Here is a 21,150-nt window from a genome sequence, read left to right on the forward strand (position 1 = left end):
CTCAGCTGCTCCACGGTATGTGGAATCCTCCAGACCAGGACTCGAACTTGTGTCTCCTGCATTGGCAGGCGGATTCTTTGCTGCTGAGCCACCAGGGAAGCCTGCCAAGGCTTAAGTCTGGTCTATCGCGGGTGAGGTCTGACTCCTGCTTTGATAGTAAATTCTGGAGATCGCTGCTAAGATGATAAGAGCCTGCAGTATCAAGGGTTCTGGGTGAAAAATACATCAATGTCTTCCTATGGACACGGGTCAGGAACGTGGCAGGAGGGCTGGCCTGCGTCCATTTGGACAGCCCGTGGACTCTGCTCAGCAGGAGTCTCACCCACATGGAGTGTTGCTGGCTGAAGGTTTCATACAGAAGTTGGGTTGAGGGATGAATTCAACAGCCTGAATCTCAAGGGCTTCATTGCAAATTGTCTCCAATTACAGGCATTTCCAAGACACCTGGTAGAATCCCATACAAAGCCTTGGCTTTATTTTTTTGGTCATGTCATGTGGCTTGTGGGATCTTAGTTCCCTGACCAGGGATTGAACCTGGGCTCTCTGCATTGTGAACGCACCGAGTCCTAACTGGTCCACCAGGGAACTTCCAAAGTCTCAGCTTTAAAACTCATCAGATTCAAAGAGCAGGAGGCCCTCAGTCATCCAAGAGCAGTTCTTTCTCTTCATAATCTCTCTGTCCTCTTGCTGTGTTCGGTCTGAAGCAGAAACCCAAGAGTTGGAGACGAAGGTAACGCACACACAGTTGGCAGTCTATGACCACTCTCTCTTCTCCAGAAGCGAGCAGCTGCCAGCCGTGAACTTGGCCAGAGGAAAGGGAGCTGGAAGTCTTTGCTTTCAAGTTAGGACTGATGTAGTGACTTATATCTTGGCCAGGACAGCTTTAATTCCTCAGCAGAGACACTGTTTTCTAACTTAGGAGTGACAAGAACTTTTTCTTTTATCTAAGAATGAGCAGAAAGCCACACATCTTATCCACATCTTCATCCAGGGTAAGGGGAAGATTTTTAACTACGTTTCAGGATCAGCGTTATAATTCGACATCTGTACACATTACAGAGCGATCACCACTGAGATCTAATTATCACCCATCACCATAGAGTTGACCCCCCTTCATCTGTTTTTGCCCAATCCCCTAACCCTCTTCTCCACTGGTAATCATGAATCTGTTCTTTGTATCCATGAGTTTGTTTTTATTTCATTGTGCTTGTTTTGTGTGTTTTCTTAGATTTCACATGAGTGAAAGCACATGGTACCTGTCTTTCTCTGTCTGACTTATTTCACTAGCTAGAACAACCCCCTAGATCCATCCATGGTGTTGTAAATGGCAATATTTCATCTTCACGGCTGAGTAATATTCCATTATGCACATCTCACACACATCATAGCTTCCCCTGTTCATCCATGGATAAACATTTAGGTTGTTTCCACATCTTGGCTATTGTAAACAATGCTGCAGTGAACACAGAGGTGCATATGTATTTCCCAATTAGTGTTTCTATGTCATTTGAATGAATAACCAAAGTGGAAGACATATGAGTGCATGGCCGTTCTGTTCCTAACTTCTTGATGAACCCCCATACAGTTTTCCATAGTGTACCTATCGATTGACGTTCCCAACAACAGTGTATGAGGTTCCCTTTTCTCCATATCCCCATCAGTACTTACTTCTTGCCCTCTTGATAACAGCCACTCGGACAGGTACGAGATGACAGCTCATTGTATTTGTGACTTGCGTTCTCCCTGGTGAGTGATGTTAAGCGTCTTTTCATGTACATACTAGCCCCCTGTATGTCTTTGAGAAAACTGTTGATTCAGATCCTCCTCTGCTCATTTAAAAATGGGGTTGTTTGTTGTTGAGTTGTATGATTTCTTTATGTATTTTGGATATTAATCCCTTATTAGACATATGATTTGCAAGTATCTTCTCCCATTCAAAGTTTTCATTTTGATGATTTCGTTTGCTGTGCAGAAGAAGCTTTTTAGTTTGATGTCGTCGCATATTATTTTTTTGCTTTTGTTTCCCTTGCTTATAGAGCCAGATCCCCCAAAACATTGCTAGGACTGATGTTGATGAAGTCTATTTTCTTCTAGGAATTTTATGGCTTCAGGTGGACAGAATAGACTGTATAGGGACTGTTGCTGGAGATTTCTTTTGTAAATTATGCATGTGACTCATTTTGATAGCTCATGTTCATCCTACTGGTGCCTCAGCTAAAACAGACGGCAAGCATCCCCTTTAAGGCTGGCTCAGGACAATTGTTGTTTACTACGTACTGGGTTGGTCAAAAACTTTGTTCCAGTCTTTCCATAACATCTTACGATCAGAATACCTAGTGCTAATCTTACAAAAGTCTCCTTGACTTCACTTCTTACCTTCACTAAAAGGTCCTTCGCCTCCTTCTCGAGCCATCGCGGGTAAAAGGGATTGTCCATGCGGATGGAGTGGAAAAGCTCCTCTTCATCCTGCCCGTGGAAAGGGGACTGGCCTACTAGCATCTCGTAGAGGAGGACACCGAAGGACCACCAGTCCACAGAGTGGTTGTACTTCTGACCCAGGAGGATCTGTGTGACCAGGAGGCAAAGACACAGAGAATAAAAATGAGGTGGACTCGAAAACCTCGCATGGACTTCTCAAGGCCACACAGGATGTAACTCATGGGGACAGAGCGCGGTTTTACAAAGATGACACTGAAAACGATCTTTTGAGAAGTTAATGATCAGGTGGAAATGAGTGGGCAGTGCCCAAACTAAGCAAATATTTTTGAGATCAACCTCTTTTTCCCCCCACCTAAGCGAAACAGCTAAATTGTACCATCACCCCTCATCTGCCCATCTGAGACGGGAGCCTGTGGGTGACAGATTCAGCCCAGGAGAGCTGGTGTGTATCTATGCCCTTCAGTGCCTCCAAACCAAACCCACACGTTTTATGGACTTTCTGTTAAGTGCTGGGACTTCCCTGGTTGCTTGTTGGGTAAAGAACCTGCCTGTAACGCAGGAGACACAGGAGACACGAGTTCAGTCCTTGAGTTGGGAAGATCCCCTGGAGGAGGAAATAGCAACCCACTCCAGTATTCTTACCGGGAGAATCCCATGGACAGAGGAGCCTGGTGGGCTACAGTCCAAAGATTTGCAAAGAGTTGAACATGAGTGAATGACTAAGCAACCTAAGAAAATGGTCCTGAATCTTTACATAAAGTTTTTGTAGCTAACCAAGCAGCCAAGGTGGAGAAGGCGATGGCACCCCACTCCAGTACTCTTGCCTGGAAAATCCCATGGATGGAGGAGCCTGGAAGGCTGCAGTCCTTGGGGTCGCTGAGGGTCAGACACGACTGAGCAACTTCACTTTCACTTTTCACTTCCATGCATTGGAGAAGGAAATGGCAACCCAGTCCAGTGTTCTTGCCTGGAGAATCCCAGGGACAGGGGAGCCTGGTGGGCTGCCGTCTATGGGGTCGCACAGAGTCAGACATGACTGAAGTGACTTAGCAGCAAGCAGCCAAGGAGGTTGACCAAGTCCACCCCTTAAACCTAAGCAGTCATGGTTATGAAGAGTCAAATTTTGTGACAACAAAAACAAGCTTGTTAGGACAACAAGCTGATAGATATTTGCAAAAAATAAAGATCAAGTTGCAATCAGAATTTTTCAATCTGCCACTGACTTCCAGGATAAAAATGCTATCTATTGGCCTTAATATTTGAACACCAAAGTTAATCTTAAAGTTCAAAAAATAACCTTAAGGAACAGTGTAAAAGTAGACCTAGGGAGAATGATAAAATAAAGATGAGCACACACAGCACAATCTTAGTTCAGGGGTCTTTGCCTCAAGTGGGGACTGGTTCAGGTGCAATTCCCAGGACATGCCACAAGGGGGAGCCCAGGGCAACCAGAAGCCGCTCTGAGCATCACATCCTGGTACACAACTTCATTAGTGTTGGATTAACGAAAAGAAATTTGGAGGACAGGAGACAGTTAAGGTGGAAATTCAGTCTGCCAGGGCTAGGTGATAAACAGTTTCAGTCTTAAGTTAGGAGAAAGAAGCACAATGCCAATTCAGTTATTCACGATATGAACAGAAAATCTGCAAACATCTGTGATGGGTCCTGGGCGTTTCCCCATACTTTGTGTGTTACTCCAAGAACGTCTGGGGCAGGTCCTCTTATCCCCGTGTAACAAAGGAGAGTGACTAGACCCTGGGAGGTTACATGTCTTCGGTAAGGTCTCCTGGTTAGTTAAGAGCTATGTTCTGAACCCTGGTCTTTGGGGATCTTACTATACAATGTTCCTTTTCTATTAATAATGTCTCCAGGATTGAAACTTTGCTCTAACTTGGTCATGCTCAAACTAGTATATATTTTTAAAGAAACTGGTGGAGAAACACTGAGATTCAAACCCTTTTGAATCTCAGACCCTGATGCCTTCTCTTGGCCATGCTGTCTTTTGTCCCGTGTCCTCCCCATCTTTGCTCAAAATAATTCAGGTAATCATAATGTTACCACTTCATGTCAGAGTCCCTCTTTCTCTCTTAGAGCAAAGGAGAGCTGCAATTCCATCTGCCTTGTGGAGCTAGTAATTTGAGGTCATGCTCACCGGGTGATGTTCACAGCAGAGGAAGTGTCCTCAGAAAACCGGGTGACCTCCACTCAGTGTGACTCCTGCCTTCTCCAGGGAGCGCCTTCTCTGTATTAAAATTCCTGACTAAGTGGCTGGTAGATGTTAGAAAGTAGGGTGTCTCCTTAGTTTACTGTTTTCCTATTCTTTGTCAAAATGAGTGTAGACCTCCAATTATACGTCAGACCCTCGGTCTTATAGCACTGACAGGAGACAAAGGAGGTTTTGAGAAGACCCCAGGAGGCATGGATTGCTGGGACTATTTCCTGGTTTGGAGGAGCACAGTCTGCTTTTTCATGTATCGTTTCTGACACTGCACTGAATGCCTTAATTTCTTGTGTTTTGGGATCTGCCCCCATATCTTTGGGGTCCCTAAGGGAGAGTGACTGAGATGAAGGAAAAACTTCACCAAGGCCCATGCATGGCGTGTGTGTGTAGCTTTGGAAAATGGGTAGGGTTTTGATAGAAGAGGGGGAAGCTAGGGAGTGTTCTTGTGTAAAAGAAGCCCAGGGATGGGGGAATCCAGCACAGGTTCAGAGACGGGCATTTGAGGTGCAGGGCTGAGTGCAGACATTCAGGGAACAGGTGACAGATGCTTTGAGTGGTGGGGGAGGAGCCTAGACATCAAGGTGGATAAACTGTGGTCCTTAACGGTGCAAAATTCAGTTTATTGGCAAATCAATCACATGTGCGCTGCGGTAGCACAGTTGCTGCTTCTGCTGCTAAGTCACTTCAGTCGTGTCTGACTCTGTGCGACCCCATAGATGGCAGCCCACCAGGCTCCTCTGTCCCTGGGATTCTCCAGGCAAGAACACTGGAGTGGGCTGCCATTTCCTTCTCCAATGCATGAAAGTGAAAAGTGAAAGTGAAGTCACTCGGTCGTGTCCTACTCGTAGCAAACCCATGGACTGCAGCCTACAAGCCTCCTCCGTCCATGGGATTTTCCAGGCAACAGTACTGGAGTGGGGTGCCAAGCACAGAGGAGGAAACAAGTGATTAGTGTAAGAAGCCAGAAGCATCTTCAGGGCAAAGATGACTCTGGAGGTGGGGGCGATCAGACCCAGGATCCCAAGTGCCCGGTTCAGGGCCACGGGAGAGGAGTGAAGCTGCAGTTCTTAGGACATACGATTAAGGACCTTGGCTCGGGGTTTTGGCTTGCACCAGACGATAACAGGGACCTCCTGAAGATGCTCAAAGTCGTGGCATGACAGGTTTCCCCACTAGAAAGGGAAATCTGGTGATGCAGTGGAGGAGTGGCCCTCAGTTCAAGGCACTCCAGGGGTCACCCAGACGGTGCCACAAGACGTAGATGAAGATACTAGAATTTGTATTTTTGCGAGTTTAAAAAAATTCTGAGGGACATCGGTGCCCTCGTTTAGAGACCTGAACAAGGACTAGGTTTCCCGAGAGGGGAATGGGAAGCCTCGTCCCAGGAGGAGCTGGGGGTGTGCCGGCTGGGGCGTCTGTTTTCAGCGCGTCGTGAGGTGTGTCCGTTACGAGGACTTACTATCCTAAGGTGTGGCATCACCTGTGTCGTAGGCCTGGTTAAGGGGATTGCTGGGTTCTGTTTGAACTAAGCTCATTTTCACAACGTGGCAGGTCCTTAAAAAGTTATCTGCAAAGAGGCTTGGGATGAAGACCACGCTAAGTGATGTAAAGCCAAAGACGGCAGTGCAGGGGCCTTACTCCTTGTCCCAGTTCCTTGTCACTTTATCATCAGGCTGAAACTGATCATCTCATTAGTTATGGTAGGAAGCTGGCTAAATCAGGTGTATCAAAAACACTTGTAAATTCTGGATGTATATCCCCTGTTCTTAACCATGAACTTGCCTTATGTACACCCTGTGGCATCTGGCTTACACTGTGTCTGTGTGAGGGCTTTTTTATTTTAGCTATGAGCCACTAAAACCAGAAACTGAAACTAACCATCTGAATGCAGAGCTCCTAAGAACAGCAGGGAGAGATAACAAAGTCATCCTAAAGGATCAATGCAAAGAAATAGAGGAAAACAACAGAATGGGAAAGACTAGAGATCTCGTCAAGAAAATTAGAGATACCAAGGGAACATCTCATGCAAAGATGGGCACAATAAAGGACAGAAATGGTATGGACCTAACAGAAGCAGAAGACATTAAAAAGAGGTGGCAAGAATACACAGAAGAACTGTACAAAAAAGAGCTTTACAACCCAGATAACCACGCTGGGGTGATCACTCACCTAGAGCCAGACATCCTGGAATATGAAGTCAAGTGGGCCTTAGAAAGCATCACTACGAACAAAGCTAGTGGAGGTGATGGAGTTTCTGTTGAGCTATTTCAAATCCTAAAAGATGATGCTGCGAAAGTGCTGCACTCACTATGCCAGCAAATTTGGAAAATTCAGCAGTGGCCACAGGACTGGAAAAGGTCAGTTTTCATTCCAATTCCAAAGAAAGGCAATGCCAAAGACTGTTTAAACTACCGCACAATTGCACTCATCTTACACAGTAGCAAAGTAGTGTTTAAAATTCTCCAAGCGAGGCTTCAACAGTATGTGAACCGAGAACTCCCAGATGTTCAAGCTGGTTTTAGAAAAGGCACAGGAACCAGAGATCAAATTGCCAACATCCACTGGATCATCCAAAAAGCAAGAGAGTTCCAGAATAACATCTATTTCTGCTTTACTGGCTATGCCAAAGCCTTTGACTGTGTGGATCACCATAAACTGTGGAAAATCCTGAAAGAGATGGGAATACCAGACCACCTGACCTGCCTCCTGAGAAATCTGTATGCAGGTCAGGAAGCAACAGTTAGAACCAGGAACAGTGGAACAACATGGTTCCAAATTGGGAAAGAAGTACATCAAGGCTATATATTGTCACCTCGCTTATTTAATTTACATGCAGAGTATATCATGCAAAATGCCAGACTGGATGAAGAACAGCTGGAATCAAGATGGCAGGGAGAAATATCAATAACCTCAGATATGGAGATGACACCACCCTTATGGCAGAAAGTGAAGAAGAACTAGAGTCTCTTGATGAAAGTGAAAGAGGAGAGTGAAAAAATTGGCTTAAAACTCAACATTCAAAAAATGGCATCTGGTCCCATCACTTCATGGCAAATAGATGGGGAGCGTGATGGACTTTATTTTCTTGGGTTCCAAAATCACTGCAGGTGGTGACTGCAGCCATGAAACTAAAAGACACTTGCTTCTTGGAAGAAAAGCTATGACCAACCTAGACAGCATATTAAAAAGCAGAGACATGACTTTATTGACAAAGGTCCATCTGGTCAAAGCTATGGTTTTTCCATTAGTCATGTACGGATATGAGAGCTGGACCATAAAGAAAGCTGAGTGCCAAAGAATGGATGCTTTTGAACTGTATTAGTATTGGAGAAGACTCTTGAGAGTCCCTTGGACTGCAAGGAGATCCAACCAGTCCATCCTAAAAGAGATCAGTCTTGGGTGTTCATTGGAAGGACTGATGCTGAAGCTGAAACTCTAATACTCTGGACACCTGATGTGAAGAACTGACTCATTGGAAAAGACCCTGATGACGGGAAAGACTGAAGACAGGAGGAGAAGGGGACGACAGAGGATGAGATGTTTGGATGGCATCACCGACTCGATAGACATGAGTTTGAGCAAGCTCTGGCAGATGGTGATGAACAGGGAAGCCTGGTGTGCTGCAGTCCATGGGGTTACGAAGAGTAGGACACGACTGAGCGACTGAACTGAACCAGTATTTTGAGTGCCTATCACAAAGTACTAAGCCAAGATTTTAAAAATTACTGAGCCTCATGATTTCAGTAGAGCATAAAATGTACTACGAATAGTCATTGTTATTTAAGACTATTTCATCTTAAGTTCAGCCAATTCCTTTTCCTGCATGTTTTAGAACATACACTGTACTGTTGCTGCTGCTGTTGCTAAGTCGCTTCAGTCATGTCCAACTCTGTGCGACCCCATAGACGGCAGCCCCCTAGACTAGCTGGTGATAATGTATAATAAATACACGTAAGCTGGTGATGCATTTTTAACTGATGAAGGATGATCTAAAAGTGAAAATGTAATTATGCAGTGGCTGTTGGGTGGTCCTGGAGCAGAAAACCAGGTCAAAAGGCATCACCAGGGTCCAACCAGAGGTGCTGAGGTCCTGGACAGGGATTTGCTGCTGAATTTGTTTTGCCCCAGACGGGGAGGGACTGGAGAAGCTCGTATTTCATTCACGAAAGTATTCACTCTGAGCATCAAAAAAGAATCAAGGTGCGGGGGAGAGGGGGAATCTTAATTCACAAGACTGGGGAAGGATGAAAATAGATGTGTGAAGTCCTGAGGTCTAAATTTAGAGGGTCTTGGCATTTGGATTTGGGAGGGTCAAGAAAGAACAGAGAGAACAGGTTTGGGACCTGCTATGTTTGAATGGCCTGTGCCAGTTAGTTGGAGATCTCAGCAGGAAAACAGACGTATGGGTCTGGACAAGAAGTCTGGGCATGGCTGCAGTGATTTGAAATCACAGTCATACATACAGCTGCTGGTCATGGAGAATGTATGGGAGGAAAAAGGACCAGGAGTGGAGCTGTATGAAGACAAGCATGATTGAAGGTGAGAGAATGAGACTGAAGTTGCAGAGAGAAGCCAATCTCAGAGGCTAAATTCTGGAAGATGCCAAAGAAAAGAGATTGAAAATGAAGGACTGCCCAAGATAGGGCGTGGCATAAGGCATGTGTAGACAGGTCAGTTAAAGCCATAGTCTGCTCACCAGAGGCCAAGGTCACATTTAAAAAAGGTGCAGTCAAAACTAAATAAATACGTGCAGGGCGGAGTCTCCTGTTTCCCAGACTGAAGATGCTGCTGTTACTTTGGCAACGACAGGGATCTGTCGCTAAATTTGTTTTGCCCTGGAGACCAGAGGCCCATCATTGTCTATCAAACAACCACGCAGCACTCACACACTTTTCAACAATTCTTCATTCACTCTTTGAAAAGGTATCTATTAGCACCTCAATGTGCCAAGCCTTGTGCTCCATCCTTGGATATAAAAGTGAGTAAGAATACACTGATCCACACGAGTGACAAGACGAGAAAACAACGGTATACACCTGTACCAACATCACTGCCCTGGTTTTGCTATTGTACCATAGCGATTGAAGATGGAACTGGTGGGGGAGATGGTGAAGGGTAGATATGGGTGATGTTTCTTTACTATTTTTGGAAACTTCTTGTGAATTTGTAACTGTTCCAAAATAAAGTGTCTAAAAAGTGAATAAGCAGCAGTCCTGGAACTTCCTTGGTAGTCCAGAGGCTGAGACTCCCCACTCCCAATGCAGGGCGCCTAGGTCCAATCCCTGGTTGGGGAACTAGATCCCACGTGCTGCAACTAAAAAAAAAAAAAAGATCCTGCATGCTTCAACGAAGATGCGGTGCAGCCAAATAAATGCTTTTTTAAAAAGAAAGAAACGGCCGCTGGTATTAGGGCAATCATCCAATAGCGCAGAGAGATTTAAGACAGAAAAGCCACGATGACAAATGTATGGTGCTAGAAGGACCACGTGGCAAGGGGGTGTCTCTCTTATCTGCCCGGGTGGGCAGCTAGCACGGAATCCACAACTGGGAGGGCAGGCAGTGGGCAAAGCAGGATTGAAGGATGCCTTCTGAGCAAACGCTGCACTTCCAGGGGCTCAGAATACACGAGCAATGGCTTGTTTCTTTTTTAAGCGTTCATAGGCTCTCCCATGTGGCAAAACAGACAAGACAGAAGTATTCTCATTTTCCACGAGCATGTGGGGCTCTCCAGGCTCACACGGGACACAGCCTGGTAACCACAACTTGGGCGTTTCTGATCCCAAAAGAAGCCACTGAACGTAGGTGGATGCCCATGAGCCTGTCCAGGGTCCACCTGGCTCTCCTCCAGCGGCTGCTTTCGGTTGCTCTGAGCAGGGTGAATATATTTTAAGGCTGGGGTGGGGGGAGCCAGGACAGGAGGGACCTGCTGGGTCCTTCACGCTTGGTGAGATGCCGCAGTCAGGGCTGGTACCACCCGCCAGGAGACACTAGCAGTGCCTGTGTGCAGGTGCGTTTGTCAAGTACTTGGATTAACAGACACACCTCCTGCACCAAAGCACTTTGAAGTCTTTGGTTTTTCCGGGGAGGCGGAAGCAGCAGCGCTGGCCTGGGCGTGCTGAGGTGGGGAGGGGCCGGGGCGCTCCCTACCTCCGGCGCGATGTAGTCGGGGGTCCCGCAGAAGGTGTTGGTCCTGGCGTCTCCCAGCATGTTCTCCTTGCACATCCCGAAGTCTGCGATTTTGATGTGTCCATCTTTGTCTAAGAGGATGTTATCCAGCTTCAGGTCCCTGAAAAACAAAGCAGGTTCTCACTTTAATAAGGCAGTTTTGGTGACATGGGGTCGCTGTGTAAGATGGGACACGGTGGCCTCTGTGTACCATCGGAGTTTTCAAATCAAGACGGCAGAGCAGGACGTGCGTGCGTCTTCTCCCAGCACAGCTGGAAAGGCCACCCATGGGTGCTTTGCTGGTTCTCCTCTCTCCTTTCAACCCTTCATCCAGGGCACAGCTCAGGGGCTCACTGCTTCTCCTCCATGGGGTTTCCTCCGTGACCAGCATCTCTGCCCAAGACTCGATCTATTACAGCCCCACGCAGGCAGGTAAGCTATTTCTGGGCCCAGCTCCGAAGGCTTCCCTGGTGGCTCAGACGGTAAAGTGTCTGCCTGCAATGCAGGAGACCCAGGTTCAATCCCTGGGTTGAGAAGATCCCCTGGAGAAGGGAATGGCAACCCACTCCAGTATTCTTGCCTGGAAAATCCCATGGACAGAGGAGCCTGGTGGGCTACAGTCCAGAGTCGGACACGACTGAGCGACTTCTCTTTCACTCTGACAGAGTCCTGTATCTTCTATGCCCGGTGCAGTGCCCGGCCCATCTCAAGAGCTCCATCCGTATTTCTTGTATGAATGGCTGAGCAGGTGCCAAGATGGGGATGCATAAAGGTCATGTGTCATCTCTGCAAAGCAGCACCCCTCAATATTAAGAGGGGCCTTCCAGAAATGAAGCCTGGTGTGTCTGGGGTTGAGTGGTATTTAGTATTACACAACACGTACACGCGTTCACTTCTATGCAGATAGGGGAGCAGATAAGCCTGACTCATCAAGGAAAAGGCTGGCTGCTACCCATTTCCCTTTCTCACTTATTAAGGAGTAGTTGTTACTCAGTCGCTCAGTTGTGTTTGACTCGTTGTAACTCCATGGACCATATAGCCTGCCAGGCTCCTCTGTCCATGGGATTCTCCAGGCAAGAATACTGGAGTGGGTTGCCATTTCCTTCTCCAGGGGATCTCCCCAACCCAGGGATCAAACCCAGATCTCCCGCATTGGCAGGAGGATTCTTTACCACTGAGCCACCTGGGAAGCCCATTCATTCAGTGAGGCCTAGCTTCTGCTTAAGCAAGAGTTTGAGGTTTTACATTGCTTGTAATCAGTATCCACATTCTAAAGTTCCCATCGCTATTTCTCTCTCTTGTTAAACTCTAGGCTTCAAGAGGGTAGAAATACGTATTATTACTCACTGTACAGCAATGCTGTGACAAGAGTGTGGCCTGTGGCAATCGTTCCATAAATATTTGTTGAATGAATTCATCACGAGCTGGTGACTACCTCACCACTTCATCGCCTGCTGCAATGAAGTCCTGAGTAGTGGTTCCCTTTCAGTGCTTTCTCTCCTCGTTTGAGCAGATCAGCCGGGGACAGAGAGCAGGGGATACAGTCCTCTTCTGGTGGATGGATGCTGCTAGCAGCTGAACCCAGAACTGATGTCTTATATCAGGACCAGCATGCTAACCTCTGGCACCAACGCCTCATGGACAGTCGGTCTGACCAGAGGCGTGGATGCTCCCATGGTACAGGAATGTGTATCTCACATTCATATCAGTATCGGTATCATATCAGTATCATATCAAATGCCATCACACTCTCATTAATGAGGACTACACACTTCGGATATGTCTGTCTTCTCCTTAGGCAGGCCTTTGGCTTTGTTCCTTCGTTGTAATTAAACCCACTTTCATTGTGATGTGTTGCCTGTATTTAAACTTGAGGGAAATGTCAAGTTAGAGTCTAGTGAAAAAGAAAACTTTTTTCTCCCACCCATAATCACAAACCTCTCACATTCTGCCTTGGACCCTAGGCTGAGCATGTCTGTCTGAGAGTCTCCCTCGGGCACTCTTCCTTAGAATCTTATTCCCTTGGACTTTCTAAGAGTTTGCTGTTTGTGTCTTTTCACGTCCTTATATTTTACCTTCAAAAAAAACCCCAAACCCCAAACAAAGTACAAACCCAGAAAGGGACTTCCTCAGGTGTCCAGAGGCTGGACTTCTATAGCTTCATTATCCACCACGATGCTTAACAGAGGCTGTGTGTTCAGCGGGTACTCCGTCCAAGTTACCAGGTGTAGTGGGTTTAAGGTACCCCACACCCCACCAACGATGTTTCTATCCTAACCCCCAGGACCTTATGAATGAGATCTTATAAAGAGAGTATTTGCAGATGTAATCAAGTGAAGGATCTTGAAATGATATCATCTTCGATTATCTGTTGTTGCTCAGTCACTTAGTCGTGTCTGACTCTTTGTGATCCCATGAACTGTAGCCTACCAGGCTCCTCTGTCAGTGGGATTTTCCATGCAAGAATACTAGAGTGGGTAGAATACTAGAAGGGTAGATTCCCTTCTCCAGGGAATCTTCCTGACCCAGGGATAGAACCCATATCTCCGCATTGGCAGGAGACCAGTGAGCCACCAGGGAAGCCCTGGTTTATCTGATGCTGTTGCTGCTGCTAAGTCGCTTCAGTCATGTCCGACTCTGTGCGACCCCATAGATGGCAGCCCACCAGGCTCCCCCCTCCCTGGGATTCTCCAGACAAGAACACTGGAGTGGGTTGCCATTTCCTTCTCCAATGCATGAAAGTGAAAAGTGAAAGTGAAGTCGCTCAGGCATGTCCGACTCTTCGAGACCCCATGGACTGCAGCCCACCAGGCTCCTCCATCCATGGGATTTTCCAGGCAAGAGTACTGGAGTTGGGTGCCATGAGTGGTCCCTAAATCCAATGTCACGTGTCCATGTGAGAGGCATACAGGGAAGAGACACAGGGAGAGGCGAAGGCTGAGGGACGATGGGAGGGACACCCCAAGCCCAGGAACCCCTGGGGCCACCAGAAACTGGGAAAGGCCAGAAGGACCCTCCCCAAGAGCTCGCAGAGGAAGTGTGGCCCTGTGGACACCTTGATTCTGGACCTCGGGACTCCACAGGTGGGAGGGGATAAACTCCGTTGGCTGAAGTCATCAAATTTGTGCTAAATCTTATGGCAACCCTTTGAAACTAATCATCAGTGGACAGAAAAAGGAAACTAACAATCTCCTTGTGAATTCAGGGGCCCAATGAGTGTCAGTGAGTAAGGTTACAAGGCACCTTGTAGGCTGAAAATTTTCTGAAGGCCAATCTCAGTGGCCATGTACCTGCTGGGTGACGTCCCTCGGTTCAAATTATTCAATGACTTCCCAGGATCTCCTACAATCCTATGATTACACTGCTAAGTAAAGGTAGTGTTCCTTCTTAGAGGTGCATAAGGCACTTCAGAAAACATGATTTCCCAAACAATTTATGATATTAAAGACACTTATGGACCCTCATTGTCTTTTTGTCCTGAGTGTCAGTAATTTACAAGAGATGAAGAGATAGAATGTGGAGAAGCAGCCTGCACTGGGGCATGTGAGGTTTGGTGGCACAAGGTCCCTTTCAGCTCTAAGATCTCTCTTCTCTTTGATCTTCCTAGTTTTTCCTCCCTCTTTTCCTATCCGTCCATCCCACACAATCTAGAGGGCCTCAATACTTCGGGGATACTGCAGGCATTTCATATAGAAGGAGAAAAACAAACCATGGAATCTGATCAGGGTTTTCACCATCCTGGTGATCAGATCTCAATTTCCTGAAGATTAAAGAATCACATCAGGTTTTTAACCTATCGTTTTGTAGACAGACCCCCACCCAATACAAAAGTATATCCAAAGGGTGTCAGAGAGACTGCTTAAGAAAAATGAGTGTGGAAACCTCCCCCGAGTCATCTGGTTCGGCAGGTCTAAACAGGGTGCCCACACTTGGCTGCACCCTCTGGAAGTAGAGAGGTCTTCCCAGGTGGAGCTTCAGTCTACTCTGTAAGCACTGGTACGGACCATCCTGGATGGAATGCTTCTGGAGCACATTATACACAATTTGCTGTCTCCAGCAATTTGTGCAGAGCGTCACTTGGCCTTTCCTAATGACTCAGGGTCCTTCCCGAGCAATGGTCACAGAAAAGCAGGTGACCCCCATTCTCCTGGGCCGTGAGCTTGTCCTGCCTTCCCCCTTTATGCCGGGTCCTCAGCTGTCTCTTCTCACTGTGGCCCCTGTGCAGGCCTCCAGCTGCTCAGCTGGCATCCTGTCTAGCTCCTTTCTTTTATAAAAAAATTATCCCCCCCTCTAATCTGCAGTGAGTTGGAAACTAGGTAACTAAGCCTTTGAAGATTTGTATGTTAAATGAGTTCACGTGTGCCTTGAGAAATGGACACTGAAGTACATTAGCTTTTATCCAAGAAGGCTGTGAGATGATGATGTACAGTAAGCTCTGGATGGATATCCGCTCAAGAAAGAGGGGACACGTGGCGTCCTGGGTACGGTGACGAGGTGTAGGCATGTAGGTTTTCACAGGCGTGCTTGAGTGTTCAAGGAAGGACTTCCCTCCGCCCTCACCCAGCAGGACACTCAATATGCAGATACAGCCAAGAAGGAAAAGGAGACAGAAAACAATAGTAAGACGTCAGAGAGAAAGTAACGGGAGGAAATGAGACAAAGGGAGGCAAGAGGGAGAAGAAAAGGAAAGAACGGACAGAATGAGGTCGCAGCCCCTCGGCTTTGAGATGGGAACTTCCTCCTTGGTTGGTAAATCAGTATCCGAGATCACTCTGGGCGGGAAGCCTGGGTGTGGAACTTTGCGCCACAAAAGCTCACTGACCACTGCCCGTCACCTGAGCACGATGATTAAACCTCCCGGGGCAGGGAATCCCGATATCCCAGGGCTTGTTCCAAAAGAGCCAGCTTACCTGTAGACAATTCCTTTGGAATGAAGGAACTGCAGACCGAGGATGATTTCGGCAGCGTAGAACCTGAGCGAAGGAAAATCGAGGTTCCACGTGAAATGTTTAGTGGGAAAAAGTTCCTCTTTAGACAGAGTGACTGTGTGGTGTTCTGCTAAATGTACATGCAGAATTTTGTTTAACCCTAACAAAAGGAAGACGGCATCCATTCTATACGCCCAGCTTCAGCCCTGAGAGAATGAAACAGAGTTGGTATCTAGTGCTGCTTCTTATACTGTGAACTAGAATGCTTGAATTATCATTTTGGCAGGTTCTGAGAACATACAGACACTAAGTGTAATAATAATGTAATAATTTTCCCTTTTATTTTAAAATCTACCTGGACCCCAGATTCCACATGGACCTGACTTGCTCACATGTAAAAGATGCAGTTGGAGAGGAGGAATACATACCTCCTCTCCAGTGATCTCGCAGGTTCAGTTCTAGACCACTGCAGTAAAGCAGGTCTTTTTTTTTTTGGTGGGGGGGGGGGGTTGGTTTTCCTGTGCATACAAAAGTTACATTGACACTATACCAGTCTATGAGGTATGCAATAGTCTAAAAAATGCACATGCCTTAATTAAAAATACTTGCTGTGAAGTATACTTCAATAAAAATAAATGAAAAATACAGCTAAAAGATGCTAACCATCATCTAACAATGTAGAGTTGCCACAAACCTGCATTTATTGAAAAAAAAAAAAAAAAGGCTATCTGCAAAGCATGATAAAATGAAGTGCAGTAAAAGGAGATAGGCCTGTGTTAGGAGGTGATCCTGTGCTCTCCACCTTCAAAGATGAGTGACTCAAAGGAGGTGAGTTTAACCATCACTAGTTGGATTAGATAAAAGGGAGAACTTCCCGCAAGTGTGGTCCACTGGATCTTGGAGAGGAATGCAGGAATCCCTTCCTGGGAGGCAGTGAGGAAAGACAGACAGCGTGTATCTGTGATGCCTCCCACACTTAACAGACCTGGAGGGGACCGGGAGAACCCTTTATAGCAGATTGTAGCAGTGCCCAAAGATTTCTGTGCTGCAGAAATCCCATAAAATTATCCCATGACGGGTCCTGGAGACAACGAGATCAGCGGCGAGCTCCCCACTGGATGTGACAAGACGGATGTTTCACCTGCAGTTTCTGCAGAAGCTGCTGGCAGGCTCCGTCTTTCAATGCAGCTTGACATGAACCACTCTGAGTGTTTGTTAGGAGTGAGTGAGAGATTCTTGAGCATACAGCGAAGAAGGCTAGTGTGTACCCACACTTTTAGGTGGGCCCAGGGGCACAGTTTTTGAAGGTCTCAGGCGTTTGATGACTCAGGAAAGAGGGCCCGAGGGAGGCAGGATGCAGAGGGTTCTGTGAGCTCTGCTCCAGTCCACCCAGTAAAGCCACCTTGCTTGATTTTGCCTGCATCCAGGGTGCGTGTATGCGTTCAGTTGCTCAGTGGTGTCTGACTCTGTGTGACCTCGTGGATGGTAGCCCACCAGGCTTCCCTGTCCTTGGTATTTTCCAGGCAAGAAAACTGGAGTGGGTTGCCATTTCTTACTCCAGGGGATCTGTGTGGCCTAGGGATCAAACCTGAGTCCCTTGCATCTCCTGCATCGGCAGGTGGATTCTTCACTACTAGAGCCACCTGGGAAGCCAGCATCTAGGGTGGCTTGACGCCAAAGAAGGTGGAGATTTATTCTCGAGAGAAGGCAAATGTTTCTTCCTGTTCCCCAGTTCTCCTGCCCCCAGAGCTGAATGCTTGATGCTTTACTCTGAGCTTCCCTTGAAAGGCCCCTGTGGACATCCCCCCCGTGACCCCTCTTCCATTTAACTTCCATTCAAGGGGCAAATCTTGTTTCTAGGCTCAGGAGACTTAGAAGGCTGATGAATTGGGGTGGTTCCTTAAACATACTTGATCTCGAGGCAGAAAAATGAAATAAAACTAACTGAATGGAAGCTTTGGGAGCTGGGAAAACAGGGGCTTCATTGGACGTGTTTCTGGGGTCACCTCGCCCTGCAGTTTAGGTCCACTGAGTAAAGCATGTGGGAAAAAGCAAGGTGCGGGCACAGTGGACCCCAGTCCCCGAGCAGACAAGGGGGACCCCCAACCCTACAAAGGGCTCTTACGTGGCCCTGCAGAGGTCGAACTTGTGGCAGCTCTGGATGTGGTACATTAAGTCTCCTCCGTTGAGATACTCCATCACAAAAAAGAGGTTCTCCTGCAGAAAGACACGACAATCCCACTGTGAGCTTCTTTAAGACAAGTGCTATTTTTTTTATTGGGGTATAGCTGCTTTACAACAATGTTTCACATGGTTTCTGCTGTAGAACGTGAATCAGCTGTGTGTATACCTATATCCCCTCCCCCTGGGACCTACCCACATCCCATCCCTCTAGGTCATCACCGAGCACCAAGCTGAGCTCCCTGTGCCATACAGCAGCTTCCCACTATCTATTCTACACATTGCAGTGTATACATATCAGACCCAATCTCCCAATTCATCCCAACCTCCTCTTCCTCCCTTGTGTCCGTATGTTCATTCCCTACCTCTGTGTCTCTGTTTCGGCCTTGCAAAGAGGTTCATCAGTACTATTTTTCTAGATTCCACATATATGCATTCATATACGATACTTGTTTTTCTCTTTCTGGCTTACTTTTCAAAGGAATGAGTTTCACTCCTTCAGAGGAACCAATTCTGTCTTGAAATCCCTTACAAAAAGGCTGGCAAGATAATTTAGTTGATCTGCAGCATTTCTGAACCCCAAGAAGTCTGGGAAGTTGGGGGTGGTGGTGAATGTGATGTTGGATGCCTGAATGCGCTGATGCGGTGGAGCAGACAGAGCACAACATGAGGGAGGGGCCATCTGGACTTGCCCACCTGACCGTGGGACGGTCTCGGGCTCTTCAATGCGTGCTGACTGCCTACCTACTCAAGCTGACAAGCGTGTAGGATGGTAAAAGTGGGGCTTCCCTGGTGGCTCGGATGGTAAAGAATCTGCCTGCCAATGCAGGAGACATGGGCTCCATCCCTGACTCGGGAAGCTCCCCTAGAGGAGGAAATGGCAACCCACACCAGTACTCTTGTCTGGGAAATCCCATGGACAGAGGAGCCTTTTTGGCTACAGTCCATGGGGTCGCAAAGAGCCGGACACAACTTAGCAAATGAACGCGCACACATGAGCACCCTGATTTTGAGAGTCCTCATGAACCACAGAATTAGTAATCTATTCATGTGGAGATGGCTGGCATGTCTGCACATAAATCTGCACCTGTGAACCTGACCCGGGTGATTTTTTAATTTTTTAAACACAATTAACTACCATGATGCCCTCAAGAAGGTCACAAAATAGAGGAGAGAGGGCTTCCTCCAGTTTAAGTCATCTACTGTTTATGCCAATGGAGCTTGGCCTGGGGGCAAATACCTCCATGCACCGTGTCCTGACTGCCTTAACATTTAAGTCAATGCCACCATGAGAAGCAGAATGGGTTAGTTAGGACGGAGTGGGCTGGCACGATTCTGAGCTTGAGAAGAGTGCAGGTGAATCACTTTTCGATTGGCCTTTGTATTTTGTTTCTGAATCGTGTCTTTTGTTCTCTTATAAAGAACTCAAGCAGGCCTGCTCAGAGTGTATTATTTCTGATTTCAGAAAAGAGTCCAAACAAAGAATTAGAATTCAGTAACCTCTAGGATTTGCCCCCGAGTCCGAGCATTCGGCGAGTCTTTCCTTTTGCCTACTTAGCTGGCAAAACCATACCATTTTGTCAAGTAGCTCCATGAAGAAGTGAATTTTACAAGAGGAAGGTTGCCTTAGGATGCTCCCTCCAGCAGGGGTGTGGCTGAGGTTCTTATTCATGACACAAGAAAACACTGAGCATCTTTCCATCCGATCAGTGAAGTCAGTTTTATTTTTTATTTAAAATCTTTTTTTTGGCTGGGATGCACAGCTTGTGGGATTTCAGTTCCCTAACCGGGAACTGAATCTGGGCCGTCAGCAGTGAGAATGCAGAGTTCTAACCGCTGGCCTGTCAGGAAGTCCCTGAAGTCAGTTCTCACTGGGGCTTGCCAGTACCCTGATTATGGGCACTAAAAGAAGCGGTACAGTGAAGAACCTCTGGCTAACAAGAAAGCATTTGATACATCATTCAATGATGTTTCTCTCTCAGCTCCCCAGTTTGCAAATATATCTATGGAATACATGCTGTTCTGCGCCTGGCCCACAAAAGCAAGAGAGTCAGAGTTAGTTTCTGCTTTGCTGTGGTTCTCTGACAATTGAAGGCAATAATTACTGCTGATATGCTGGCAAAGACTGAAGGCAGGAGGAGAAGGGGACAACGGAGGATGAGATGGTTGGATGGCATCACTGACTCAATGGACAATGAGACTGAGCAAGCTCCGGGAGATGGTGAGGGACAGGGAAGCCTGGCGTGCTGCAGTCCATGGGGTCACAAAGAGTGGGGCATGACTGAGCGACTGAACAGCAACATGCTGTGAACAGGCTCAGGGGTAAAGAATCCTCCTGCAGTGCATTTCTTGTAGAGTGCATATTCTTGTAGAGTCATTTATTTTTTAAACTTCTTATTGGAGTATAGCTGATTTACCATGATGTAAAGCAACAATGTTTGTTTCTACTGTATAGCAAAGTGTAACGTCAGTTAAATACTGAGTACTTTCAAAACTTCAGAACAGCAAAGGAGTCTGTGTGTTTGTGTGCAAAGTACTGTATTTTCCAGAGCATCTACAAAGATCTTTCACCACTTGGCTGATGGGATGTATTTTGTTCTCCTGTGTTTTGGGTTGACTAAAAAAGTTCATTCAAGTTGACCCGGAAAATGTTATGGAAAAACCCAAATGAATTTTTTGCCCAACACAATACTCATAAAAATATGAGAGACCGGTTTAGGGGGCCTCTAACATCTAAATTCTTTTGTATTCATCTTCTTTGTGAAATATTTATATAAAATTTAGCTGTAAAGGCACTTTATATTAGTAGAAAGGAGGAAGGCTGGTCACAGCTATATACAGGAATAGAAGTACTTAGACACTTCACTAATCTAAGAATTGGGGAAAAAATCATTTTTCACGTGAGAGGTATGTATTCATCTCAGTGGTTTTCAAAGCCAAATCCTTGAAATCATTAAGGTCTAAATTTAACCTAGATATTGCACTTGAATCTCCACCTTGGTGGATCCCACCCTTGTTACTTACTCTGTTGATGCCCTGAGTATGGACGAGAGTGAGAGTGGAGGCAAGTCCCCTTCAGAGGGCTGACTACCTCTGCAAGATTTACATTTTTACTTCTACTTAATGTCCGCCCAAAAGCAAAGTTTTGGTTTGGAATTACAGACTGAGCAAGTTGCTTCCTGGACATCCGCATCTCTGGGGTGGGGAGGAAGAGCA

The 21,150-nt window shown here is 46.6% G+C and overlaps 1 protein-coding gene and 1 long non-coding RNA gene across 6 annotated transcripts in view; one reads left to right on the plus strand and one right to left on the minus strand.

Annotated features, from left to right (window-relative positions):
* The window catches only part of LOC147361164 (uncharacterized), a 71,448-nt gene that overhangs the window by 34,700 nt on the left and 15,598 nt on the right, over positions 1 to 21,150 (plus strand). The window lies entirely within an intron of this gene.
* Positions 1 to 21,150, minus strand: part of PRKCQ (protein kinase C theta) — a 158,040-nt gene that overhangs the window by 9,831 nt on the left and 127,059 nt on the right. For all 4 annotated transcript variants that reach the window (XM_086334799.1, XM_086334796.1, XM_086334798.1 and 1 more), the window contains exons 13-16: positions 17,879 to 17,970; positions 15,736 to 15,798; positions 10,808 to 10,946; positions 2,377 to 2,565 (exon numbers count right to left, since the gene is read on the minus strand). In XM_086334799.1, the coding sequence (XP_086190925.1) occupies positions 2,377 to 2,565; positions 10,808 to 10,946; positions 15,736 to 15,798; positions 17,879 to 17,970 (483 nt within the window). The remainder of the gene's footprint in view (positions 1 to 2,376; positions 2,566 to 10,807; positions 10,947 to 15,735; positions 15,799 to 17,878; positions 17,971 to 21,150) is intronic.

This window comes from Bos grunniens, chromosome 13 (assembly GCF_055505025.1).
Source record: "Bos grunniens cultivar Pamir isolate PY7600 chromosome 13, Bosgru_T2T1.0, whole genome shotgun sequence".
Classification (NCBI taxonomy): Eukaryota; Metazoa; Chordata; class Mammalia; order Artiodactyla; family Bovidae; genus Bos; species Bos grunniens.